Source organism: Hypanus sabinus, chromosome 9 (genome assembly GCF_030144855.1).
Source record: "Hypanus sabinus isolate sHypSab1 chromosome 9, sHypSab1.hap1, whole genome shotgun sequence".
In the NCBI taxonomy this organism is placed as follows: Eukaryota; Metazoa; Chordata; class Chondrichthyes; order Myliobatiformes; family Dasyatidae; genus Hypanus; species Hypanus sabinus.
Genome location: NC_082714.1, coordinates 89,059,579 through 89,086,880, shown reverse-complemented (window position 1 = coordinate 89,086,880; position 27,302 = coordinate 89,059,579). Strand labels below are relative to the sequence as shown.

The window sequence follows — 27,302 nt, the reverse complement described above, 5'->3', positions numbered from 1 at the left end:
ATAACTACATCCACTCCCCATCTCACTGCACCCTCTCATGCAGATCCAGTACTTTTATGTCTTTCACTCTGGCCATCCATTTTGTCCAGGATTCATGTGCACTTCTGATTAAGAGAGCGATTACTGAGGCTTTATAAGGCATTGGTGCATTGTGAGCAATTCTGGGCCCCTGATGTACTGGCCTGCAGAAGGTCTAAAAGATGTTCACGGGAATGAATCCGGGAATGAAAGGGTTCATAAATGAGGAGTGTCTGATGGCTCAGGGCCTGCACTCACTGGAGTTTAGAAGAGTGAGGTTGGATCTCATTGAAACCTATTGGATATTGAAAGGCCTAGATGGTGTGGACATGGAGAGGATATTTTCTATAGTGGGGGAGTCCAGGAACAAAGGGCACAGCCTCAGAACAGAGGGACGGAGGGAATAGAGGTTTCTCTAGCCAGAGAGTGGTAAATCTGTGAAATTCATTGCCACAGACAGTCCGTGAGTGGGAGATCAATAACTTGAAAGGTCCATTCAAAGATCTGAGAAGCGTCAGGTCAAGGCCGGAGATGGCCTGTTGTGTGTGTGTGTGTGTGTGTGTGTGTGTGTGTGTGTGTGTGTGTGTGTGTGTGTGTGTGTGTGTGTGTGTGTGTGTGTGTGTGTGTGTGTGTGTGTGTGCGCGTATGTGTGTGTGAGAGAGAGAGAGACTGTGTGTGTGTGTGTGTGTGTGTGTGTGTGTGTGTGTGAGAGAGAGAGAGAGAGAGAGAGAGAGACTGTGTGTGTGTGTGTGTGTGTGAGAGAGAGAGACTGTGTGAGAGAGAGAGAGAGAGAGACTGTGTGTGTGTGTGTGTGTGTGTGTGAGAGAGAGAGAGACTGTGAGAGAGAGAGAGAGAGAGAGAGAGACTGTGTGTGTGAGTGTGTCTGTGTGTGTGAGAGTGTGTGTGTGTGAAAGAGAGCGAGAGACTGTGTATGTGTTGTGTGTGAGAGAGAGAGACTGTGTGTGTGTGAAAGAGAGCGAGAGACTGTGTGTGTGTGTGAGAGAGCGAGAGACTGTGTGTGTGTGTGTGAGAGACTGTGTATGTGTTGTGTGTGAGAGAGAGAGACTGTGTGTGAGAGAGAAAGAGACTGTGTGTGTTGTGTGTGTGTGTGTGTGTGTGAGAGAGAGACTGTGTGTGTTGTGAGAGAGACTGTGTGTGTTGTGTGTGTGAGAGAGAGAGACTGTGTGTGAGAGAGAAAGAGACTGTGTGTGTGTTGTGTGAGAGAGAGAGACTGTGTATGTGTTGTGTGTGAGAGAGAGAGAGACTGTGTGTGTGTTGTGTGTGTGTGTGTGTGAGAGAGAGAGACTGTGTGTGTTGTGAGAGAGAGAGAGAGAGAGAGACTGTGTGTGTGTGTGTGTGTGTGTGTGTGTGTGTGTGTGAGAGAGAGAGAGAGAGAGAGAGAGAGAGAGAGAGAGAGAGAGAGAGAGAGAGAGAGACTGTGTGTGTGTTGTGTGTGTGAGTGAAAGGGGCTTGTTTTGCTGTTTTTTAGTTTTGTTGTTATTCGTGCCGTTCTGCTGAACACGGTAGACATGCTCTGCTGGTGCCGGAATGTGTGGCGACAATTGCGGGCTGCCCCCAGCACTTCCATGGTTGTGTTGGTTGTTGACGCGAATGATGCATTCCACTGTATGTTGGATGCACAAGTGAGAAAAAAATCCGAATCTGAATGTAAATCTGATAAGAGTGGGGTGGAAGCTGTCCTTGAGCCTCTGGTACATCCTTTCAGGCCTTTGTATCTTCTGCTCGAGGAGAGATGGGAGAAGACATTACATCCAGGGTTGGTGGGGTCCTCGAATATGATGGCTGCTTTACCAAGGTAGTGGTGAGTATAGATGTAGTTAATGTAAGGGGGTGGGGTCTGGTTTGCAAGACAGACTGGACTACACAACTCCCTGCAATTTCTTGCAGGCTTGAGCAGTGCAGTTTCAATACCAAACCATTTATGGTGCATCCGTCTTGTTGATGCTAGAGGAACTAAATTTGCACTACAAGAGAGCCTGCAAGAAAGACCCTGAGATTCCAAGTGCCCATGACTTTCATCCTCCATTCCACCCCCAGCCTGACCTCTCAGCCTCTGGTCTCCTTCGCTGGAGCAACAAATCTTAACACCTCCTCGAAGAAAAGGCTCACATTATCAACTGCATGGTTAACCCATCCCGCATCAATTCAGCTGTTGGAACTGATACTCATAAAAAATTCTTATTTTCTTACCTTGATCCAGAAATATCCAGGTGCGCCTGAAGTGCGAGATCAGTCAAACACAGGTCATCATCCCCGCAGTCTTTAAAGAACGGGATCTGGGAACACAAAGTGAAGAAAGTGTGCCTGAATGCTGGAGCAGAATCCTCTCAACGCCAGGTTAATAAAGGAATGGCCCAGCTGTCCAAGCTACCAGAAACCCAGGCAGACGCCTGATTTCCCATGCTGACTGTATGGAATTTGCATGTTCTCCGTGACCCACTTGTGTTTTCCACTGGAGCAGAATGAGGCCATTTGGCCCATCAAGTCTGCTCCACCATTTCATCATGGCTGAACCAATATTCCTCTCAGCCCCAATCTCCTGTCTTCTCCCTGTATCCCTTCATGCCCTGACTAATCAAGAACCTACTAACCTCTGCCTTAAATAAAGACTTGGCCTCCACATTTGCCCATGGCAAAGAATTCCACAGATTCACCACTCTCTGGCTAAAGAAATTCCTCCTCGTCTCTGTTCTAAATGGATGCTTCTCTATTCTGAGGCTGTGTCCTCTGATCTTAGACTCTCCCACCATAGGAAACATCCTCTCCACATCCACTCTATCGCCTTTTACCATTCGATAGGTTTCAATGAGGTCACCCCTCACTCTTCTGAATTCTAGTGAATACAGGCCCAGAACCATCAAATGTTCTTCATATGACAGGCCATTCAATCCTGGAATCCTGGAACCCTCTCCAGTTTCAGCTCATCCTTTCTAAGATTAGGGGCCCAAAACTGTTCACAGTACTCCAAGTGAGGCCTCACCAGTGCTTTATAAAGATTCAGCATTACATCCTTGCTTTTACATTCTAGTCCTCTGGATATGAATGCAAACATTGCATTTGCCCTCCTCAACACACACACAACCTGCAAATTAACCTTTAGGGACTCCCAAGCCCCTTTGCACCTCAGTTTTTGTATTTTCTCTCCATTTAGAAAATAGTTAACCCTGTCATTTCTTCTACCAAAGTGCATGACCATACACTTCCCAAACTGTATTCCATCTGCCATTTCTTTGCCCAGTCTCCTAATCTAAGTCCTCCTGTAACCTCTCTACTTCCTCAAAACTACCTGCCCCTCCACTTGTCTTCAAACTTGACAACAAAGCCATCATCTCAATCATCTAAGTTATTGATATATAATGTAAAAAGAATCAACTCAGACCCCCGTGGAACACTACTAGTCACTGGCAGTCAACCAGAAAAGGCTCCCTTTATTCCCACTCTGCCAGTCAGCCATTACTTTATCCATGCTAGAATCTTCCCTGTAATACCATGAGCTTGTTAAGCAGCCTCATGTGTGGCACCTTGTCAAAGGCCTTCTGAAAATCCAAGTGCACAACATCAACTGATTCTCCTTTGTCTATCCTGCTTGTTATTTTTTCAAAAAACTTCTATAGATTTATCAGGAAAGATTTTCCCTTAAGGAAATCATGCTGTACCCCAAAAATACATTGTGTGGATAGCCAGAGGCTTTTTCCCAGGGCTGAAATGGCTAACACAAGGGGGCATAGTTTTAAGGTGCTTGGAAGTAGGTACAAGGGGGATGTCAGAGCTAAGTTTTTTTACACAGAGAGTGGTGGGTGCGTGGAATGCAGTGATAGATGCGGATACAATAAGGTCTTTAAGGTCTTTAATACAATATAATGCGGATACAATAAGGTCTTTTGAGAATCTCTTAGATACGTACATGAAGTTTAGAAAAGTAGAGGACTATGCGGTAGGGTAATTCTAGTCAGTGTCTAAAGTAGGTTACATGGTCGGCACACCGTTGTGGGCTGAAGGGCCTGTAATGTGCTGTAAGTTTCTATGTTCTATGACTTTAGCCTGTTTTATCATGTGCCTCCAAGTACCCTGAGACCTCATCCTTAATAATCAACTCCAACATCTTTCCAACCACTGAGGTCAGACTAACCAGCCTATAATTTCCTTTCTTCTGTCTCTCTCCCTTCCTGAAGAGTGGAGTGACATTTGCAATTTTCCAGTCTTCCAGAACCATTCCAGAATCTAGTGATTCCTGAAATGTCATTATTAATACCTCCATTAATACCTCAGCCACCTCTTTCAGAACTCTAGGGTGTGCACCATCTGGTCCAGGTGAACTATCTACCTTCAGACCTTTCAGTTTCCTAAGAACCTTCTCTCTAGTAATGGTAACTTCACACACTTCATGACCCTTGAATTTTCATCATATTGCTAGTGTCTTCCACAGTGAAAACTGATGCAAAACACTTATTCAGTTCATCCACCATTTTGTGTTACTTTCAAGTTACTGAGCGCAGATGATGTACACCTAGAGTTCTGAAAGAGATGGCTGAAGCATCACTTTCCAGCAGTCTGATATCCATTCTTGCATCTCTTTTACACTTAATGTATCTGAATAAACTTCTTTAATGCTATTGGCTAGCTTACTTTTGCATTCCATCTTTACCTTAATGTTCTTTTTAGTTGCCTTCTGTTTGTTTTTAAAAGTTTTCCAATCCTCCAACTTCCCACTAATTTTTTTGCTCGATTATATGCCTTCTCATTGGCTTTGACTTCTCTTGTTAGCCATGGTTGTGCCATATTTCCTTTAGAATACTTCTTCCTCTTTGGGCTGTTTATATCCTGTGCCTTCCAAACTGCTTCCAGAAATTTTAGCCAGCACTGCTCTGCCATCATCCTTGCCAGTGTTTTTTTCCAATCAATATTGGCCAACTCTCTCATGACTGTGTAATTCCCACTACTCCACTGTAATATTGATACATCTGACTTTAGCTTCTGCCTCTCAAATTTCAGGGTGAATTTGATCACTTTCCCCTAAAGGTTCTTTTACTTTAAGCTCTCCAATCAATTCTGGTTCATTGCATAACACCCAATCCAGAACAGCTGATCCTCTAGTGGGCTCAACCACAAGCTGCTCTAAAAGACCATCTCGTAGGCATTCTAGATATTCCCTCCCCTGTAATCCAGCACCAGCCTGGTTTTCCTAACCTCCCTACAAACTGAAGTCCCCCGTGACTATTGTAACATTGCCATTTTGGCATGCATTTTCTAACTCCTGTTGTAAATCGTATGCCACATCCTTACTACTGTTTGGTGGTCTGTAAACAACTCCCATCAGCGTCTTGTTACCCTTGCAGTCCGTTAGCTTTATCCACATTGATTCAACATCTTCTGACCCTATATCACCTCTTTCTAATGATTTGATTTAACTTTTTACCAACAGAGCAAAGCCTTCCCGCCTGTCCTTTTGATACAATGTGTATCCTTGGATATTAAGCTCCCAGCTATAATCTTTCAAACAAGATTTAGTGATGTTTACAACATCATATCTGTTAATCTGCAACTATACCACAAGTTCATCTACCTTATTCCGTACACTGCATGCATTCAAATACAACACCCTCAGTCCCATATCCGCCCTTTTCGATTTTTTCCACCTTTTATGTTGCAACTCATCCTGTCAACTGCAATTTTGCCCTGGCAACAGCCTCTCCTCACTACACATGGCCTCCATAAACCAGCTACCTCATCTTCAATACTATCATCCGCTTTCCTACTGTACTTCTTGCATTAAAATATACGCTGGTCAGGACTCTAGTCGCACTATGCTCAACCTTTTGATTTCTGACTTTGTCTGAGATCTGCCTCCACAACCTCTCCAACCTCTCTCAGAGTTCTGGCACTCTGGTTCCCATCCCCCTGCAATTCTAGTTTAAACCCCACCGTGCAGCATTAACAAACTCTCCTGTTAGGATATGAGTCCCCCTCCAGTTCAGGTGCAAAGCACCCATTCTGCACAGGGAGACCACCTTCCCTGTAAGAGAGCCCAATGACCCACAACTCTTATGTCCTCCCTCTACACCAACTCCTCAGCCATGTATGAAACTGTATAATTTTCCCAGTTCTGGCCTCACCAGCATGTGGCATGGGTAGCAACCCTGGAGGTCCTGTCCTTTAACATAGCACCTAACTCTCCATGCAGAACCTCATCACTTGTCCTACCCATGTCATTGGTACCTACATGAACCATGACCTCTGGCTGTTCACCCTCCCACTTAAGAATGGTAAGGACTCAATTCAAGATATCCCGAATCCTGGCACCCAGGAATCTTTTTTGCCCTGTTTTTTTTACTTTTCTGAGTTCTTGTGTATAAAAAAGAGTGTGAAGTGTTAGAATCTGAGGGCAGTTATGAGAATGTGTGATATTTAACATATTTATTTATTAGAGATACAGTGTGGAACAGGCCCTTTTGGCCCACACAGCCACACCGTCCAGCAGCCCAAGCCTGATTACAGGATAATTTACAATGACCGACTAACCAATTTGGACTGCAGAAGGAAACGGGAGCTCTCAGAGGAAACCCACATGCTCGCAGGGAGAACGTACTTACAGACAGTGCTGGAATTGAACTCTGAACTCCGAAGCCCCGACTGTAACAGCGTAATTGGTAATGTTACTCCACCATGATTCGTGTGAATGGGTGTTTGATGGGCAGCACAAACTCAGTGGGGACAGAGGGTCTGTTTCTCACCATGCTAGAGAGCAGCACAAGGTTACTCATTAATCACTACACTGGACAACAAATATTTTTGAAAGTGTTGCTTCCTCAGAAATTTTTTTTTTGTTTATGATAGACCGCATGAATCTGAACACTAATATAATTTCAGATGACTTGTATCATGAAGAAATTTGGAGATACATTAACTTTTATTGAATATAATCTGTTTAATTGCATAACAGTGCTGACACTTTGCAATAGTTCAACAAAGCTAAAGATGTTTTGTTGATGATTTTCATATGTACTCAGTAGCTGAGGCTTCTCGTTTAAGTGTCCAACAATAATCAGCCAGCGTTGATAGATTTCAGTTGCCCTGACACCATTTCTCCATGACTACAATGTTCTGGTGAAACCTTTCACCATGCTCGTCATTGACAGCGCCAAGATTTGCAGGGAAGAAGTCTAAATGGGAATGCAGAAAATGAATTTTTGGTGACATTTTGCACTTCATGGTTTTGTATGCTTGAAGCATGTTGTCAACCAGCTGCACATCATTTGGTGCTCTGTAGTTGCCAAGAAAATTTTCAATGCCTTTTGAATGCCTTTCATGTGATTTTCTCCAGTCCCACTAGAAATTCTTCGAATTGCCTGTCATTGATGACCTGTTTGATTGGTCAAAAGAATCCCTTCCTTAATCTTGGCTTCAGTTATTCTGACTTGAATTATGAAGTGAAAGAACAATTATAACTGATGCGTGATAGGGACATTTCATGGTGATTTTAATGACCAGCAGCCCTAAATCAATAAGATACACACAAAAGTATTGAGGAAGCAAACTGTTTGTTGTGCAGTGTTTGATTCATTGATAACTGGCTGGGTTTGTGAATAGTTTCCTGAGACTCACCCAATTTTGAATGGTGGTTTCACAGCCATCATCCAGAACTGGTCCTGCGGGCTGCTCTGCCACACTGAACTGCAATGTAAATCCAACGGGTCGAATATAGTCAGCTGTGTCCTGCAGACAAGAGACCACAAATATCAGGCAGAGGACGTTTGGATAGAACACATTGCCTGTTTTTCAAAGACAACATGCAAAGGTAAACTGGCAAAACTGTTAAAGAATCATTCTGTACACTCATCGTGGAAAATGCACTGAGCACACGTTACTACAGGATCACACTCACACAAACACGCCAGAGGCAGGCTAAGACTGCAATAAGGCAATCTTTTTGCAGCTGATTTTAGAGCTCTATAAAACTGGGAGTACTGTGTTCAGTTCTGGTCACCTCATTATCGAAAGCATGTGGAAGCTTTAGAGAGGGTGCAGAGCAGATTTACTAGGATGCTGCCTGGATCAGAGAGCATGTCTTATGAAGGTAGGTTGAGCGAGCTAGTGATTTTCTGTTTGGAGCAAAGGAGGATGAAAGGCGACTGTACAAGATTATACAAAGCATAGATTGAGTGGACAGACATAGACTAGTTCCCAGGGCGGAAATGGCTAATGAAAGGATGAACAGTTTTACAGTCTTTGGAGGAACGTCACAGGTAGGTTTTTTACACGGAGGGTGGCAGATTCATTAGAGACATTTGGGAGGCTCTCAGACAGGCACTTGGATGAAAAAAAATATGTGAGGAGGGAAGGGTTAGGTTACCTTGGCGCAGATTAAAATGTTGCACAGCATGGTAGGCTGCAGGGCTTGTACTGTGCAGTTATGTTCTATGAGAAAAGGTCTTTGAGATAGTTGCACAACAGGAGGAGGAGAATTTACAGAGCAAATTCAATGTGATGTGTAACACTGTAAATACAAGAACCAACACAGATATGGTCCACACACTCAACAAGGGAATGGCACTGACACCTGAACACTACAAACAGGTGGTAAGAGTGGGCTCCCTCACCTCTGCCTCTCTGACCCTCAACACGGGAGTCCCCCAGGGCTGTGTCCTAAGCCCCCTCTTCACTCTCTGTATACCCATGACTGTGTCACCACCCACAACTCCAATCTGCTAATTAAATTTGCAGATGTTACTACATTGATTGGCCTAATCTCAAACAGTAAACAAGACAGCTTACAGAAAAGAAGTCATCACCCTGACACAGTGGTGTCAAGAAAACAACCTCTCCCCCAGTGCCGCAAAAACAAAGGAGCTGGTTGTGGACTACAGGAGGAATGGAGAAGGGCTAACCCCTATTGACGTCAATGGATCTGGGGTTGAGAGGGTGAACAGTTCCAAGTTCCTCAGTATACACATCACTGAGGACCTCACTTGGTCTGTACATACCAGCTGTGAGGTGAAAAAAGCACAACAACTCCACTTTCACCCCAGACGGTTGAAGAAGTTCGGCATGAGTTCCCAAATCCTAAGGACTTTCTACAGGGGCACAACTGAGAGCATTCTGACTGGCTGCATCACTGGCTGGTTTGGGAAGTGTACTTCCCTCAATCGCAGGATTCTGCAGAGAGTGGTACAGACAGCCCAGCACATCTGTGGATGTGAACATTTCACTATTCAGGACATTTACAGAGACGAGTGCGTAAAAAGGGCCCAAAGGATCACTGGGGACCCAAGTCACCCCAACCAGAGTCTGTTCCAGCTGCCACCATCTGGAAAATGGTACCGCAGCATAAAAAACAGGACCAACAGGTTCCAGGACAGCTTCTTCCACCAGGCTATTGGACTGATTAATTTATGCTGATACAATTGTATTTCTAAGCTATATTGACTGTTCTTACTGTACAAACTATTTATTACAAATTACAATAATTTGCACATCGCACATTCAGACAGACGCAAAGTAAAGATTTTTACTCCTCCTGTGTGAAGGATCTAAAAAATAAAGTCAATTCAATTCAAACACAGGAGTGATGCTGACATAGTCCGACATAGCACTTCCACTCTACAATACTGTGGCTCCAACTGACTAACACAATAGACACTGCACTTACAGGAGTGGATGGAAACACCCTAAAACACTGGGTAGTGACAGGGTCTAACACGGACCCTGTGTGTACAGGAGGGTCTAACACGGACCCTGTGTGTACAGGAGGGTCTAACATGGACCCTGTGTGTTCACAAGGGTCTAACACGGACCCTGTGTGTTCACGAGGGTCTAACACGGACCCTGTGTGTACACGAGGGTCTAACACGGACCCTGTGTGTACAGGAGGGTCTAACATGGACCCTGTGTGTTCAGGAGGGTAACGAAAGGGTCTAACACACTGTGTACATGAGAGTAGTGACAGGAGGGTCTAAAGCAGACATGGTGTGCACAGGAGGGTCTAACACAAACACGAGTGCACTGATACACCCTAATATAGACACTGTGTGTACAGTAGCAAGCCTCAAGGCCAGTGGTGATTCTTACAATGTCCAACTCCACTCACCATGATGTAAAACTGAAGCTTCTGACACTCCCTGCTGTCGATGACCATATGGATCTCTCTCTGTATCTGCCTCTGGTCATCCTCATCAAACAGGGCTCTGGGAGAAAACTTCTTCTCGTCCAACACAATATTGTAGAACAAGTCTGCAGGACAGGGAGAGGGAGTTGGAAAATTAAACATTGAGAGAGCATGAAACAACCTGTTGGAGGAACACAGTGGTTTAAGTAGCAGCTGTGGGAGGTAACGAATAGTCACAGGATATAGAACAGTGTGGTTCAGGAACAGGCGATTCAGTCCACAATGTCGTGCCCAATTAGCTCTCAATTAAAAGCCCAACTGAACTAATCACATCTGCCTACACAATGGCCCTATGTTTTCATTTTCTGCACTTCCATGTGCCTATCTACAGACATTGAATAACTCTATCGTGTTTGACTCTGCCACCAGCCCAGGTAGCGCATTCCAGGCACCCAGCACTTTCTGTGTAAAAAGACTTGTCACACATATCTCCTTTGAAATTATCCCCTCTCATCTTAACCGCGAGCCATTTGATATTGGGCATTTCAACCCTGTGATAAAGATACTGTCTGTCTACTCTATCTATGCCTAATTTTATAAACTTCTATCAGATCCCCCCTCGGCCTCCGCCACTCCAGAGAAAACAATGCAAGTTTGTCCAACTTCTCTTTATAGCTCACATCCGCTAATCCAGAAAGCATCCTGGTGAACCTTTTCTGCACCCTCTCCAGAGCCTCAAATTCCTTCTAGATGGGGCATCTAGAGCTGAATGCAATACTCCATACACAGCCCAACTAGAGTTTTATAAATCTGCAACATAACTTCCTGACTCTTGAACTTAATTCCTCGACTTATAAAGGCAGGCATGGCAGATGCCTTCTTAATCACCTTATCGACCTGTGTAGCCACTTTCAGGGAGCTATTGGACTTGAACCCCAAGAATACAGGTCCTCTGCACATCAACGCTGTCTTGCCAGGAATAATGTACTGTTTCTTTAGATTTGATCTCCCAAAGAGCAACCTTTCAGATGCGGTCTGGTTAAACTCCATCTGCCAGTTCTCTGCCCATATCTGCAACTGGTGTGTATCTGGCTATACCCTTTGGCTATCTTCTATGCTCTCACCTGCACCAGCAATCTTTGTACCAAGTATAAACTTACTAACTCACCCTACTCTGATAATAGGTCCCTGAGAGTGGGTTACAGTCTTGACTCTAATCCAGGAGTTGGGGGGTGGGTTATATATTGAATAACAAATCCCAGGGAGTGGATTACAGGTTGGGGTTCAGTTGAGGGTTTTTTCGGGTTTCTAAACAAAATAACCGACAGTAGGAATGAGTTACAGATTGGAATATAACTTAGGAGTTCAGGCAATTTATAGATAGAATAACGTACACTCAATGGCCACTTTGTTAGGTATACCTGTACATCTGCTCATTCAAGCAAATCATGTGGCAGCAGCTCATGCAGACATGGCCAAGAGGTTCAGTTGTTCTTCAGACCAAAAATCAGAATGGGGAAGAAACTTGATCTAAGTGACTTTGACTGTGGAATGACAGTTGGTGCCAGATGGGGTGGTTTGAGTATCTCAGAAACTGCTGATCTGGGATTTACATGCACAACAGTCTCTAGACTTTACAGAGAATGGTGTGAAAAACAAAAAAAAATCCAATGAGCAGCAAAAACACCTTGTTAATGAGAGAGGTTAGTGGGGAATGGCCAGACTGGTTCAAGCTGACAGGAAGGTGACAGTAACTCAGACAACCACATGTTACAACAATAGCGTGCAGAAGAGCATCTCTGAATGTACAACACATCAAACCTTGAAGTGGATGGGCCACAGCAGCAGAAGACAACAAGCATACATTCAGTGTATAAACTCCATGGCCACTTTATTAGGTACAGGAGGTATCGAGTAAAGTGGCCATGGAGTTTATACCCATGAATGGTTTACAGAGGGAATCTAACCCAGGGTTTGGCAGGCTTATATTGAAAGATGAATGCAGATCCTGATGCTGAAACCTTTGTTAATAAATAGTAATCTTCAAGACCATTCGATACAAGGATAAGGAGGTTATGCCAGAACATATAAAAGTTGGTTTGCAGGTGAAACAGGTTATTAAGACCATGCCTAGATGACCAGCATATGGTTCCTCTCACACTTCAGCGCTCAGCTTAGTTGGTACAACAACTCTCAATCCCCACATAAGGTCTATCAAGGGCAAGTTCATCCTGGCACTGGTAAAAATGTGGAAATTGGAGTTTCTGCTGCACATTCCAGCCATTTTGGGTGGCCATGTAGACCTGAGAGAGTGTGGAGTCTTTTTAGTTTCCCTTTGGATCATCTCTACCACAAGAGGGAGTCTTTCGATTTGCATAGTCAACAATATGTCAAGAGAAATATGTCCTCTTTTGTAAATTTTTTTCAGTTATTTCTACTTCTGAGGCTAAACAGAACAATCCATCAGCATTTCCATATTTAAGGGTAACACGAGAGGAAATTCCTTTACTCGGAGAGTGGTAGCTGTGTGGAATGAGCTTCCAGTAGAAGTGGTAGAGGCAGGTTTGATACTGTCATTTTAAAAAAATTGGATAGGTATATGGACAGGAAAGGATTGGAGGGTTATGGGCTGAGTGCAGGTCGTTGGGACTAGGTGAGAGTAAGCGTTCGGCACGGACTAGAAGGGCCGAGATGGCCTGTTTCCATGCTGTAATTGTTATATGGCTATATATTTCCATGATTAGCTGTCCTTTAGAATTTGAGGTTGTAATTGTGTCCTCCAAGAAGCAGAGTTCATCTCTGCATTCATGCTGCTGCTGTCAGTGGAACACCCGTCTGTGGATTGAAAATGGACACTGGAGGTTGATGAACTCTCTCCCATACAAGCGTTTTACACCCCAAACCAGACTCATGGCCTCTCTGTCAATCTGTGTGTAATTGTTCTCTGCAGCAGTAAGAGAAGGTGATGCAAGGTGCACTTCCATCACTCATAACATGTGACATTACTGCTCCTGCAGTATACCAGAGGGCAGGGAGGCACAGGCAAAATTCACTGGATGATGTGGATCATAATGTAGAACATTGAAAACCTACAGCACAATACAGGCCCTTCGGCCCACAAAGCTGTGCCGAACACGTCCTTACCTTAGAACTACCTAGGCTTACCCATAGCCCTCTATTTTTCTAAGCTCCATGTACCTATCCAGGAGTCTCTTAAAAGATCCTATTGTTTCTGCCTCCACCACCGCCGCTGGCAGCCCATTCCACGCACTCACCACTCTCTGCGTAAAAAACTTACTCCTGACATCTCCTCTGTACCTACTTCCAAGCACCTTAAAACTATGCCCTCTCATGCTAGCCATTTCAGCCCTGGGAAAAAGCCTCTGACTATCCACACGATCAATGCCTCTCATTATCTTGTACATCGCTATCGGGTCACCTCTCATCCTCCGTCGCTCCAAGGAGAATTGGCCAATGAAGGATGAGAGGTGACCTGATAGATGTGCACAATCTAGTCTCATAAGTCATGCTCCCCAGTCCAGGCAACATACTTGTAAATCTCCTCTGCAGTCTTTCTATGGTTTCCACGTCCTTCCTGTAGTTGTAATTCACAAATAAATAACAATTTAATAAATCACGGTGACATTACCTTTCACCCTCTCCCCATGTCTTGTGAGAATCATTTTCACCCGAATGCCTATCCAATTTCATTTTTAAATTCTTGAAAATCTGCAGCTCAGTAGTGTCCTGTATCACCACACTAAGAACACTGAGCAGGCCTGCTCACACCTCGAGAAAGCGGTGAGCAGTGGGGAGGATGGCACAGTATGGCGTATGACACAAGGATTAATCCAGAGATCCACCTTCAGTCTCTTGATCCTCTATCCCCAATTCCTCTTCTCCTGATCCTCTATCCCCGATTCCTCTGCCTCCTGATCCCCCATTCCCGATTCCTCTGCCTCCTGATCCCCTATCCCTGATTCCTCTGCCTCCTGATCCTCTATCCCCGATTCCTCGGAATCCTGATCCTCTATCCCCGATTCCTCTGAATCCTGATCCTCTATCCCCGATTCCTCTGCCTCCTGATCCTCTACCCCCGATTCCTCTGAATCCTGATCCTCCATCCCCGATTCCTCTGAATCCTGATCCTCTATCCCCGATTCCTCTTAATCCTGATCCTCTACCCCGATTCCTCTGCCTCCTGATCCCCTATCCCTGATTCCTCTGCCTCCTGATCCTCTATCCCCGATTCCTCTGAATCCTGATCCTCTATCCCCGATTTCTCTGAATCCCGATCCTCTACCCCCGTTTCCTCTGAATCCTGATCCTCTATCCCCGATTCCTCTGCCTCCTGATCCTCTATCCCCGATTCCACTGAATCCTGATCCTCTATCCCTGATTCCTCTGCCTCTTGATCCTCTATCCCCGATTCCTCTGAATCCTGATCCTCTATCCCCGATTCCTCTGCCTCCTGATCCTCTATCCCCGATTCCTCTGCCTCCTGATCCACTATCCCCGATTCCTCTGAATCCTGATCCTCTATCCCCGATTCCTCTGCCTCCTGATCCTCTATCCCCGATTCCACTGAATCCTGATTCTCTATCCTTGATCCATCTGCCTCCTGATCCTTTACCCCCGATTCCTCTGAATCCTGATCCCCCATCCCCGATTCCTCTGAATCCTGATCCTCTATCTCCGATTCCTCTGAATCCTGATCCTCTATCCCCGATTCCTGTCTCCTGATCCTCTATCCCTCATTCCTCTGAATCCTGATCCTCTATCCCCGATTCCTCTGAATCCTGATCCTCTATCCCCGATTCCTCTGAATCCTGATCCTCCATCCCCGATTCCTCTGAATCCTGATCCTCTATCCCCGATTCCTCTGTCTCCTGATCTTCTATCCCCGATTCCTCTGAATCCTTATCTTCCATCCCCGATTCCTCTGAATCCTGATCCCCATCACCGATTCCTCTGAATCCTGATCCTCTATCCCCGATTCCTCTGAATCCTGATCACCCATCCCCGGTTCCTCTGCCCCATCCTCACCCTTGCTCCCCGACCCAACTCTCACTCTTTAGTTCCTTTCTATCCTCCATCCACTACACAGCCAATACCTGTGCCCTCCCCCAACCCTACTCACCTCTGCCGGCACTCTGTCCCTTTGTTCTCACTCCCTCAACTCTCTGCCCTACTCTCACTCTCCTAGTTGTTTTCACATTTTCACTTAGCCCTATTACCGTCATTAGGAGTAGTTTTACAACAGTTGCCTGGGGTGTGTGAGTACAGGGCTGAGGGCACTGTTTCCTTGGTCTTTTGGAAAGCCACATTCAGCTTTGTCCATTGCCATTTCTTCCTAATCAGTAGTAGTGAGTTGACGGGGTTGAGCATAGTAGCCAGGTTTGACAGGAACCTTTTTTTAGTAATTGACAAATCCTAAGAAGGACCACAACTGTGACACATCCTTGGCCTTGGGGCATCCACCACTGCCTGGATTTTCACATCACACTTGTGTAAACATTGTGCATTAATGGTGTGACCACTGTAAGTGATGCTTTGTTTAAAGAATTCACACTTGTGCTCTGAGCCCACAATCTTCTCATCTTTTTAAAGATGTCTTGAGATTCTAGTGATGTTCCTTGTCATCCTTACCAGTAACAATGATTTTATCCAGCTGCCTGGACAGCCTTGTAGCACCCGGTCCATAGGTCTCTGCCAGAGTTCAAGTGCAGATATTCCTTCAAAAATAAGCCTATCATAGCGATAAAACCTTTTGTGAGTGCTGATGGTGAGAAACACTTTGGACCCTTCTTCCATCTCCATCTGTAGGTAGGCCTCAGTTAAGTTCATGTTGCTGAAGTGTTTTCCTTTAGAAAGGTTTGCAAAGATATCCTATATCCTGGGCAGAGGGTATTGATCTACTTTGAGTTTTGGGTTGATGGTGACCCTAAAACCACCACAGATCCTGACAGATCTATTCTTCTCGGCTACTGGGACCACTGACATTGCCCATGGGCTCCACTCAACCTTGGAAAGAATTCCTTCAGCCTCCATACAATCTAGCTCACTGGCTACTTTATCACAGATGGTACAAGGACCAGGATAGGCTTTGTAAAACTTGGGTGTGGCATCTTCATTTAACATTTGTAATGTCCTGGTTCATACTTTTACCATTATGCTCTATGTATTTCATTTTGGCAGCTCTGTAAGAGCAGTCTGTTCTATTTTCATGCTTGTTTGGGTTATTGTTGAAGTGAAGAGATGAGGAGAAATGTGTGCCATCCAATTACGATGGTCGGATTAAGGGGAGGCTTCTCTGGTGAGGGACACTAAGGCTGGGCTTGGGGCTTTTGTTCCAGAGGAGATGCTGGGGAGGACCTGTCGTAGCGTACGATCTAGTGGGAGACCCGCTTCTTTGAGACAGATTGCGAGCAACATTTGGAAGGTGGTGTGGGCATCCCAGCCCGTCAGTGACAGAGAAGTTCAAGATGAGCTCCAACTTGTACATATTTGACTGTTTAATTATAATATGCCCTTTTCTGTTTGTCATTCTTTACTAACCCTTTAGTTAAGATTCATAAATATTCCTTTCATCGTACACAGTGTACCGTCTGTTGTTTCATGGCACTAATTTGTAACAGGGTAGTAAACAGCATCCACACAAACCGGGGTTTGGGGTGGGATCAAGCATGCCTCAATCTCACGAGTTTGGCTTCCCTAGATATACAAGCCAAGGAGACCAGGGTGTTTCACATTATTTTACTCTTGATATGTTTGAGTTTTTCAGTTCCATCCTGAACACTGCTGTGATCTCATCTAGTATCTTTCTTAATTTGCTGTCAGTTGACTCTATTTCAGGGGATGTGGTGGATGGATCACTAATCAATTTGTAGTTGTCTCAGCCACTCATGACCCCACAATGCTGGCCCTCCTGTTTTTAACACATACAAGCCCAATGTGGCTTGTTGGTTGTTGTATTTCACTGTTACAAATGTCATTCCCACAGGAGTCATCTTTTCTCCAGTATAAATTCTCAGTTGGATATCTGCAGACTTCAGTTAGTATCTTTGAAATGCTGTTCAAACTTATTTTGTGAAATGACTGAAACAGCCGAGTCCAATTCTATTTTAATTAATTTGCCATTCCCTTCTGGTGGTAGCCATATTGCTTGTCAATTATTAATTTTCATGCAGGCTATGCAGTCCTTTGCCACTCCCATCACTGTAAGATTTTTCATCAATAGCATGCAGATTACTGCTCTTTTTGAAACTCTATCTTGACTTTTTATCTTTTTCTCTTCCCTGTGCAGTCAATTTATTTTTGTCTGCCTGACATGCTCTTTGTATGTGTCCTACTTAGTTGCAGTTTCTGCAAGTTTTGCCTTTAAATCTGCATTGGTCTGTGTTATGTGAGCCCTTGCCCCAATGGTAACACAATTTGTTTGGCCAGGAAAGGTTCTATTTAGACATTGCAATTTTGTTCATGCTACTTTCATTCCTGACTGCAACTTAAATGTGTCTCTGTCTGCTGTCTCCATTGATACAGTTATTTCAACTGTTCTTTTAAATGTAAGCTGTGTTTCAATTAGGAGCCGTTTTTGAAAGTTTTCTTGTAAAATTCCACACATTAAACAATCAAAGTGCATGATTAAGTCCATTACTGAACTGATGATTGCCAGGCAATCTTTTCAATTTTAATTCAGCCACGTACACTGAAAGAGACTCCCCCCCCCTCCTTTTGATTCCACTTATGAAACCTAAAGCTTTCTGCAATCAGCAATGGTTTTGGTTCAAATGTTCCTGCATTACTTTCATGATATACACAAAGCTCATTTCAGCTGGTTTGGTTGGAGCAGTCATACTTCTAAGCACTCAGTAAAATTGGCATTCGCTTCTCATCAGCTATTCCATTTGTTTTAAACTACTGTTCAGTACGTATATAAATTCCAGTTATCTCTTGTGCATTCAAACATGTCTATCTTTCCAACGTAGCCAGCTTTTTCTACTCTTTAAGAAATTTATGATTATTAACATCCAGTACTCACTGTTTATGAACCCAGGAATTTGTCCATTTTATGCTTTTTATTCAACTCAACTATATCACTTCCTGAAGCACGTGCTTTTTTTCTCTCAACCATTTCTCACTGAGCTTTTTAAACAAAATTCAACCATCTTGCTGCACTTCAACAGGTTGTCTCAGGTTCGTTTAAAGCTTCTTCATTGCCATTGCTCTGTTTTGTAACTCCAAAGCATAAACTAATTGCAAGAAAAAGATGAGAGCCTGGAATAATGTGTCTAACTTTGATTTCACCTTAAGCAGGATGTACACGTATGACTTGGTGGCATGGTGATGTACAGAATGCCATTTTGCCATTTATGTACTTTTACATATAACCTATTTATCTATCTATTTATGTATTTATTGACACAGCATGGAATATGGTTTTCCAGCCCTTCGAGCTGCACTGCCCAGCAGTTCCCCGACCTAATCCTAGCCCAATCATGGGACACTTTGCAATGACCAATTAACTTACCGACCGATACGTTTTTTGACTACGGGAGGAAACCAGAGCACTCAAAGGAAACTTGCGTGGTCACAGGGAGAATGTACTAACTCTGTACAAGGCAGCGAGGGGATTGGAACCCAGGTTGTCTGTACTGTAATGTATTGTGCTAGCCACTATGCTACCTTAACACCTCCTTGTTGTTTACATATTAATGAATTACGTAAACAACTTAGAATGCTTAGTCAAATAATATATTTACAATATTACTCAAATATTACTGAAATATGAAATACGCAACAGGGATCTTATAGAAACATATAAAATTCAGAAAGAATTGAGGCGGATAAGTGAGATTAGAACTAGGTGACATAGCCTAGGGGAATAGATTTAGGATGGAGGTGAGGAGAAACTGATTTTCCCAGAGAGAAGTGAATTTGTAGAACTCTCTGCCCAGGGAAGCGGCAGAGGCTAGCTCATTAAATACATTTAAGGCACAGTTAGATGGATTTTTACATAGCAGGGGAATTAAGGGCTATGGGGAAAAGGCAGACATGATCATATTGAATGGTGGAGCAAGCTCAGCCAACCCAATGGCCTACTCCTCAAGTTTGAATTCAAGTGTCGTTCAACCATACACATGTATACAGCTAAATGAAACAGTGAACCTCCAGGCCCAAGGTGCAAAACACTGTACATACAATCACACACAGCACATATCGTTACTATAGCACGTACACTCATAAACTAATTCGCATTAACACAATTCCGAGTGTCATGGCCTGTAAATTGATGGTGAATGGGATGTTGTCCTGGAGCCATGTTTCTGCAAGGACAAGCACGCAGCAGTTCCTCATCTCCCGCTGGGTCATCCACAGATGAAAGCAATTGATCTCATCTTCCAGGGAATGAACACTGGAAAGCAGTACCGATAGGAGTGCCAGTGCCCAACCTAACCCAGATTCCAGCGTGCCTGACGTGTCCCGTTCTCCCCCACACCACCTCCGGTGTCTTCTCCCTTGGATGACTGTGGCATGAGGGCCTGGTCCACGCAACAACCGAGGCCACTTAGCTCCCCCACTGCCAGTCTATCCATTGAAACGAAACCTGCTCCTACTTCTTATGCTCACATTTGAAAAATGCAATCACCAACGTTACACTTACCTAGAGTACTGTTGGTCAGTCCAGGCGACTTGGCCCTAGCTGAAAAACACACCATGGCAGTCACACAAGTGACATCTTTTCCGTTTATTCGGCAGTTCCGCTGCAGCATGTTGATGGAGGATGGACTGAACTCAACCAATACGTTCACCAAAACCACACGGAGTACCCTAGAGGGAGGAATGAATTGAATAAGAACCCGAATAAGGCTGGGAGAGAAGGTGTAGTGAGGACGGAATGGGATAGAGAGAATGGGGAAGTAAAAAGCAACTTCTCCCCCTCCCCACATGGATCAGTAAGTCATGGGTTACGGAAGACCGTGCAAGAACTAAGGTTGAGGGCTGAGAGCAGGGTCCTGGAGTTGATAAAGGAGGTCGAAGCCCAAAAGTTAAAGACCGAAGTTGGCGGGTCTGGAGGTCAGGAGCCTGGTGTTTGTGAGTCTAGGCCAGGGACTCAGAAGTCGCCTGTCCTGTCTGTCTGTCTGTGTGTGAGTGGGTGGGACATCGACTTTATGGGCATGCTATGTTAGCAAGGAATGTGTGGCACCTCTTGCGGGCTGCCCCCAGCATATCCTTGGGATGTGTTGGTTGCTAATGCAAACAACACCTTCCACTATCTGTGTCAGCAGACGTGTGATAAATGAATCCCATTCTCAATCAGAGCATGGGTGTGGGTGAGGGGGAGGTGGGAAGGGGTTTGTGGGGTGGGGGGAGAATGCTCAGTGGGAGAGTGCCATAATACCACATACAGGAAAGGAGTATTGAGTGAGGGAAGAGAGAGAATATGAGCAAAGAATGTGACAGTCAGAGAAAGAGCGGGGGTTGTGAGCAGAGCAGGAGGGGAGAGAAAGAGCATGGTGGTTACAGGGCATGAGCTGAATGAAGGGAAAAGAACATGGAAGGGAGGGGAGAGAGCATGGGTGAGGGCCAAGGGAGAGAGTGAGGGGCAAGGGAGAATGGTACAGGGAAGAGGGAGAGACCCTGGGGGCAAGGGGAAGAAATCAGGGGTGAAAGACATTTTCTTTAAAAGGTTGTTTTTATTTGTCACATGTACGTTGAAGCACACAGAGAAATGCATCTTTTGCGTCAAGGAGAAACGCAGTCCGAGGATGTGCTGGGGACAGTCCGCAAGTGTTCCCACAACTCACTAACCCTGACCTGTATGCCTTTGGAATGAGGGAGGAAACCAGAGCACCTGGAGGAAAACTCACACAGTCACAGGGAGAACATACAGCGGTGGAGGATTACAAAAAGGATTACCTCCTTACAAAAAGCGGTGGGAGTTGAAGCCCATTCACTGGTGCTGTAAAATGTTACTTTTGACACCTTGCTACCATGTTGAGGAAGTATGGGTAAAGAGAGGGGAGAAGTAGAGGGGCAAAGAGGGAGAGCGTGGGGGAAGAGCCGGGTACTGAACTATAATGCAACAGTCTGTATTTCTGTGAACAGGTCTTGGGAGTGCAACTTGAACCCACTATCTTCTGACTTGGTGAGTCACAGCTGCCACTGGACTGTGATAAGCAGTGATGGCCAGTCCTGTCACTGACCCAGGGCATTGTGAAGCCCCAGGTACACTGTAGAGTAGTGGTTAGCACAATGCTCTACAGCAACCATCTGCAAGAAATGGGTTCGATTCCTATCACTGAATGTAAAGAGTTTCTACGTTCTCCCCATGACCTTGTGGGTTTCCTATGGCTGCTCCAGCTTCCTTTCACATTCTGAAGGTCGACAGGTCAGGGTTAGCGAGTTGTGGGCATGCCATGTTGGTACTGAAAGCGTGGCAACACTTGCAGGCTGCCCAGCTTAAATCTTCAAAACATTTCAATGTATGTTTCGATGTATATGTGACAAATAAAGCTCATCTCTTTATCTTTATTAAACTGGGCCTGCCCCTTGGTCTGCTACAGCCAGAATAACCCGCAGGATTTAGCCTAAATTAGTGGTGCCAACTTTAAATGGTGCCTAAACAGGGCGTGAGAGATTGAACGCAGTCTCACACCACGTTGTGCCTACTGACCCGAAAACCATGGCTCGGCCGAGGGCTCCCACTGCCACATCGATCAGTCCATCTCCATCCACGTCCATCTGCCCATCCGCGCTGCGGCCGAAGTACCGCAGCCCTGGGTCCAGAGCGGAGGCAGCAATTCTCTGGGGGAGAGGGAAATGTATGGTGAACATTCCGTGCACCAGTTCCGGTCACGGTCCCGACGCCCCCTCAGACTTGACAGCAGCAATGAGAGTGCCCTGTCATGCCTGAGGCACGCAATGCTGCTTTCAGGTAGCCCCATGCAAAACGAGTTCACAGGATCACGGAAGATCCCATTCAGCCCATCAAACTTGTGCTAGCTCATTGAAAAAGCTCTCTTGACTTGCTGACCAACAGACTGCAGTCCATAAGGATAGGCAGCAACACCTCCACCATGATTATTCTAAACACTGATTCCCCACAGCCACCCACTCCACTCCTCGTACACTCCTGACCATGTGGACAGAAACATTGAAACAGCAGCCAATGTGCGCTGCTATTGGAAGAAGACTCCTGCACACACACTCTCTCTCTCTATAGTGAGTGAGAGTCTATTGGTCCTCGATTCTGGGGAACTCAGACAAGTGACGAAGCAAATTGTAACATCAAAACAGCGAGCTGCTGGTCTCTTGTTGCTGGAGCGATCCCTCTCTCTCCCTGGCCCTGAGATGTCAAGGTGTTGGGATGGGCAGTAGTTTTTGCTGGACTGTAGATAATGGTCTCTGGGAGGCTTTGCTATTGTTTGCTGGTATGGACAGGAGTTAGTTGATGCTTTTGCTGGAGCAAGTGGGGGGAGGGGGAGGGTTGATGTTTTTGCTGCTTATGTGTGGGAGGGTGGAGGGGGTTTTGGGGTTTTAAAGTTTCTGTCATTCATTCTTTGGCGTGTTTTCTGTTTTGTGGGTGTCTGCAAAGATTAAGAATGTCAGGTCCTCTGATATTGGACTATTGAGTTCCGTCTACACGTTTGCAGATGGTACCACTCTAGTGGGATGTACCTCAAATAACAATGAGTTGGAGATCAGGAAGGAGATAGAGAGCCTAATGACATGGTCTTATGGTCTTAATGACAGTCTTCCTCTCAATGTCAACAAACTAAAGAGCTGGTTATTGACTTCAGAAAGGGGGTGTGGTGCACATGTTCCTGTCTACATGGATGGTGCTGATGTAGAGAAGGTTCAGAGCTTCAAGTTCCGAGGAGTGAACATCACCAATAGTCTGTCCCGATCCAACTGTGTTGATGTTACACCCAAGAAAGTTCAGTAACCCCTCTACTTCCTCAGGAGGCTAAAGAAATTTGGCATGTTCCCGTCACTTCTCACCAATTCATACTGACGCACCATAGAAAGCATTCTGTCTGGATGCATCACGGCTTGGTATGGCAACCTCTCTCCCCATGCTCACAAGAAAATGCAGAGAGTTGTGGGCACAGCTCAGCACATCACAGGAACCAACCTCCCCCTCACTGCCTCAGCAAAGCAGCCAGCATTATCAAAGACCCCACCCAGCCTGTTCATTCTCTCCCCTTCAAGCCCTCTGCTCAAAGGAAAGTGAACGCCAGTTTCAAACGTGGCATAACACCATAAACATAGGAACAGAATTAGGCCATTCAGCCCATCATGACTGATTTATTAACTCTCTCAACCCCATTCTCCTGCCTTTTCCCCATAAATTTTGATGCCCTGACTATTCAAGAACCTATCAACCTCTGTTTTAAATGTACCCAACCACTTGGCAATAAATCCCACAGATTCACCACCCATCGGCTAAAGAAATTCCTCATCTCTGTTCTAAGGAGACATCCCTCTATTCTGAGACTGTGCCCTCTGGTGCCCTTTGATGCTACACTCCCCCACTATAGGTAACATCCTCTATACATCCACTCTATCTAGGCCTTTCAATATTAGATAGGTTTCAATGAGATTCCTCCTAATACTTCTAAACTCCAGCGAGTACAGGCCCAGAGCCATCGTTTCCCTCATATGCTGTCATTTCAGGCTGCAGACCGACCTGTTTGTAGGCTGGGAGGATGGTGTATTGACATCCGTGATAGATGTACACTGCTCCACGATGACTGTCCTCCAATGGGGCCCCGACAACCACATCATTAAAGGCATCATAATTTAGGTCAGGAACTGCAGTGAGTGTGTACCCAAAGCGGGCATCTTGCATTTTGGCTGTGGTGCTCAGTGTATGGGTGAAAACCAGGGAATGCTGGAGAGGAAAGAGAAGTCAGTGATACTGTCATATTACAGTCATCCTTGCACTCAACAGTAATAAGACCAAAGAACTGATTGTGGACTTCAAAACAGGCAAGACAAGGGATCAGAAGCAAAGAGAGTGAGCAATTTCAAGTCCCTGAGTGTCAATAACCCTGAGGATCTAACCTGAACCCAACATATTGATGCAAATACAGTGGCTATATTTCATTAGGAGTTCAAGAAAATTTGGTATGTCTCTAAAAGCGCTGGAAAATTTCTACGGAGGTACTGTGGAGAGCATTCTAACTGGCTGCATCACCATCTGGTATGGGGGGAGGTGTGGAGCTATTGCATAGGATAAAAGTAGGCTGCAGAGAGTTGTAAACTCAGCTCCATCAAGGGCACTACCCTCTATAGTATCCAAGACATCTTCAAAGAGCGATGTCTCAAAAAGGTTGTGTCCATCATTAAGGACCCCCATCACCCAGGTCATGCCTTGTTCTCATTGCTACCATCAGGAAGGAGGTACAGGAGCCTGAAGACACACATTCAACAATTCAGGAAGAGCTTCTTCCCCTCTGCAATCCAATTTCTGAATGGACATTGAACCCATGAACACTACCTCGCTACTTCTTTTAATGTCCATTTTTGCACTAATTTAACTACATACTGTTATTCACAGTTTTCTCTCTATTATCATGTATTGCATTGTACTGCTGCCGCAGTAACAAGTTTTGTGATGTACAATGGTGATATTAAACCTCATTCAGATCCTGATCCTGTTCAAACACCACAGTTAATGAGGAGAGGGAGTTGCACACAATACTCCAAATGTGGACTAATCAACATTTCATATTTCTGCAACATGAATTCCCAGCTTACAAATTCAGCACCCCAAACAATGGAAGCAAAGATTCTGTACCGGGGTGGTGAACCTATGGCACTCACGCACAAGATGAGTAAACATTTTGTTGACACACAGTACACAGTGCCACCCCTCAACTCTTTAAACCCCAACCCACAATACATAATGATCATCTTTACTATCAAATGAAGCAGAAAATGTTTTTTTTAAACAACCCCAGAGCAGTGGGATTTTCACAGGGAAGGTCTCGCGCCTGCTTGGCACCTGCTAGATAGTTGTAAAACATGTGATATTACGTTTTGAAATCGTCACAGACCTGGTGTACACATCAGTGTTTGGATAGTAAATGGTTGTAATAACATTTTAATTCCACTTCCTATTCCCATTCTGACATGTCAGTCCACGGCCTCCTCTGGTGCAGTGAGGTCACGCTCAGGTCAAACGAACAACACCTCATATTCCGTCTGAGTACCCTGACAGCGTCAACGTTGATTTTTATAACTTCCATTAATTTCTCCCAGCTCCCCCTTCTCTCTTGTTTCCATCCCCCACTCTGGCTCTCCTCAACTGCCCACCACCTCCCTTCCTTTATTCTATGGTCTCACCTATCACTTTCCAATGTGTCCTTCTTCCTCTCTCCCCACCTTCTTATTCTGCCTTCTTCCCTCCCCTGTCATTTCCACTCCCGATGAAGGGTCTCAAACCAAAACGTCGACTGTTTATTCCTCTCCATAGACGCTGCCCGACCTGCTGAGTTCCTCCAGCATTTCGTGTGCGGTTGCGGTTACAATAACAATGTTCTTCAGAAATTATGTTATTTTGCAATTGCCTTTTAAAAATATTAATATTAATAATTTTTGTACGTGTTTTCTAAAATGCTTCTTTTATTTAAATCTCCTGTTATATTTTTATTAATAGTAAAACAACAAATACACATAAATTAGCAACAAGACTCCTTGCTTTTCCTTAAGAAGTCCATAATGCTGCTTTCCCTGGGGAAGGCAGAAGAACGGCTGGCCAGAGAAAAGCTAGTGACATGACCTTGAACACGGGCTATACGTGGGGTCAACTTGAAAGACTGACTCAGGACAGAGGACTCTGGTGAGCTACTGCCAACAGCCTATGCCCCAGTTGAGGTGATGGGTTTAACTAATTAAGTAACATGAGAGAGCTTTTTAGAAGATTATTGCTAACTTGGTCAAAAAGGCTCGCCAACCCTGATGTACACATTCAAACCGCTGTACCTGAATTACCAAATATATGCAGCGCATCTCCCTCCACAAACGCTGTGGTGAGTCTCCAGCACCCGAGGACACATGGCAAAGAGTGAGATATCAAAGCAGCGAGTCCCAACACCACAGGAACCAAGGAGGGAGGAGTGACGGGGAGAAGGTGTCTCTAATTTGTCCTCCATTTCCCTATAATCCACTCCCATCCCTTGCAACACCCAAGTACCTTAGGCTAAGTACCGGAAGAGTGTACCATGAGTCTTTAACCATGACTTTCACCACCGTGCTAACTCCACCATGGACAGTCCCAAGCCCCAGCTGTGATAGGAGGAGAGATAGACATGGGGCTAGCAACCCCATCCGGTAAAAACCCAGAGCTACAGAAACAGCATAAGAAGCTCCAAGGAACTCATCCCTGGGGGAAGTAAGATGGGCCACACCTGGGGAACAGTTTGAAAGACTGGCCCAGGACAGGGGACTCTGGCGAGTTACAGTCAGTGGCCTATGCCCTGTTGGGGTGACGAGCTTAATTAACTAAATAACTTACAATGATAATGATCATCTCTAATAACAATGATAATCTCTGCTGAAAATTACCATGACACCTGAGAAAATGTTTTAGAAGATTAGCGTCAATTTGGGCACAGGCTCTCAAAAAGGTTGGCCACCCCGATGTCCTTATCAGCCTATCTAATTGTGTTGCTACTTACAGGGAGTTATAAACTTGTGTCCCAAGATTCTGCTCCAGTCATTTATTGTACACTTACCCCTTATATTTGATGTCCCAAAGTGCAACAGCTCACACCTGCCTGTATTAAACTCCGCCCACGTTTGTTGTCCCTCTGCAAGTGCCCCCTGAAAAGGCGATGGTGAGGCACATTCTTGAACTGCTGCCAAGTCCTTCTGATAAAGACTCCGCAGCAAAAACATCACATCAGGGTCCATGTGAGTTAGATATACACATAGAACCCAGAACAGTACAGCACACTACAGTCCCCTGATGTGCTGTCCTTTAACCTACTCTGAGATCAATCTAACCCCTCCATCCCACATAGCCTTCCACTTCTCTTTTATCCATGCCCCTACATAAGTCTTTCAAACGTCCCTGATGTGTCTGCCTCTACCACCAGCCATCACATTCCACACACCCACGACTCTGTGTAAAAAAAAACCTTCCTCTGAC

At 45.0% G+C, this 27,302-nt stretch overlaps 1 protein-coding gene across 2 annotated transcripts in view; it reads right to left on the bottom strand.

The window, feature by feature from the left end:
- Positions 1–27,302, bottom strand: part of itga10 (integrin, alpha 10) — a 194,973-nt gene that overhangs the window by 28,586 nt on the left and 139,085 nt on the right. For both annotated transcript variants that reach the window (XR_009514026.1, XM_059980120.1), the window contains exons 14-19: positions 23,835–24,038; positions 21,819–21,949; positions 19,806–19,972; positions 10,124–10,266; positions 7,642–7,752; positions 2,230–2,315 (exon numbers count right to left, since the gene is read on the bottom strand). Coding sequence is in view for 1 of the 2 variants with exons in the window: in XM_059980120.1 (XP_059836103.1) it covers positions 2,230–2,315; positions 7,642–7,752; positions 10,124–10,266; positions 19,806–19,972; positions 21,819–21,949; positions 23,835–24,038 (842 nt within the window). In the remaining variant the exon portion in view is untranslated. The remainder of the gene's footprint in view (positions 1–2,229; positions 2,316–7,641; positions 7,753–10,123; positions 10,267–19,805; positions 19,973–21,818; positions 21,950–23,834; positions 24,039–27,302) is intronic.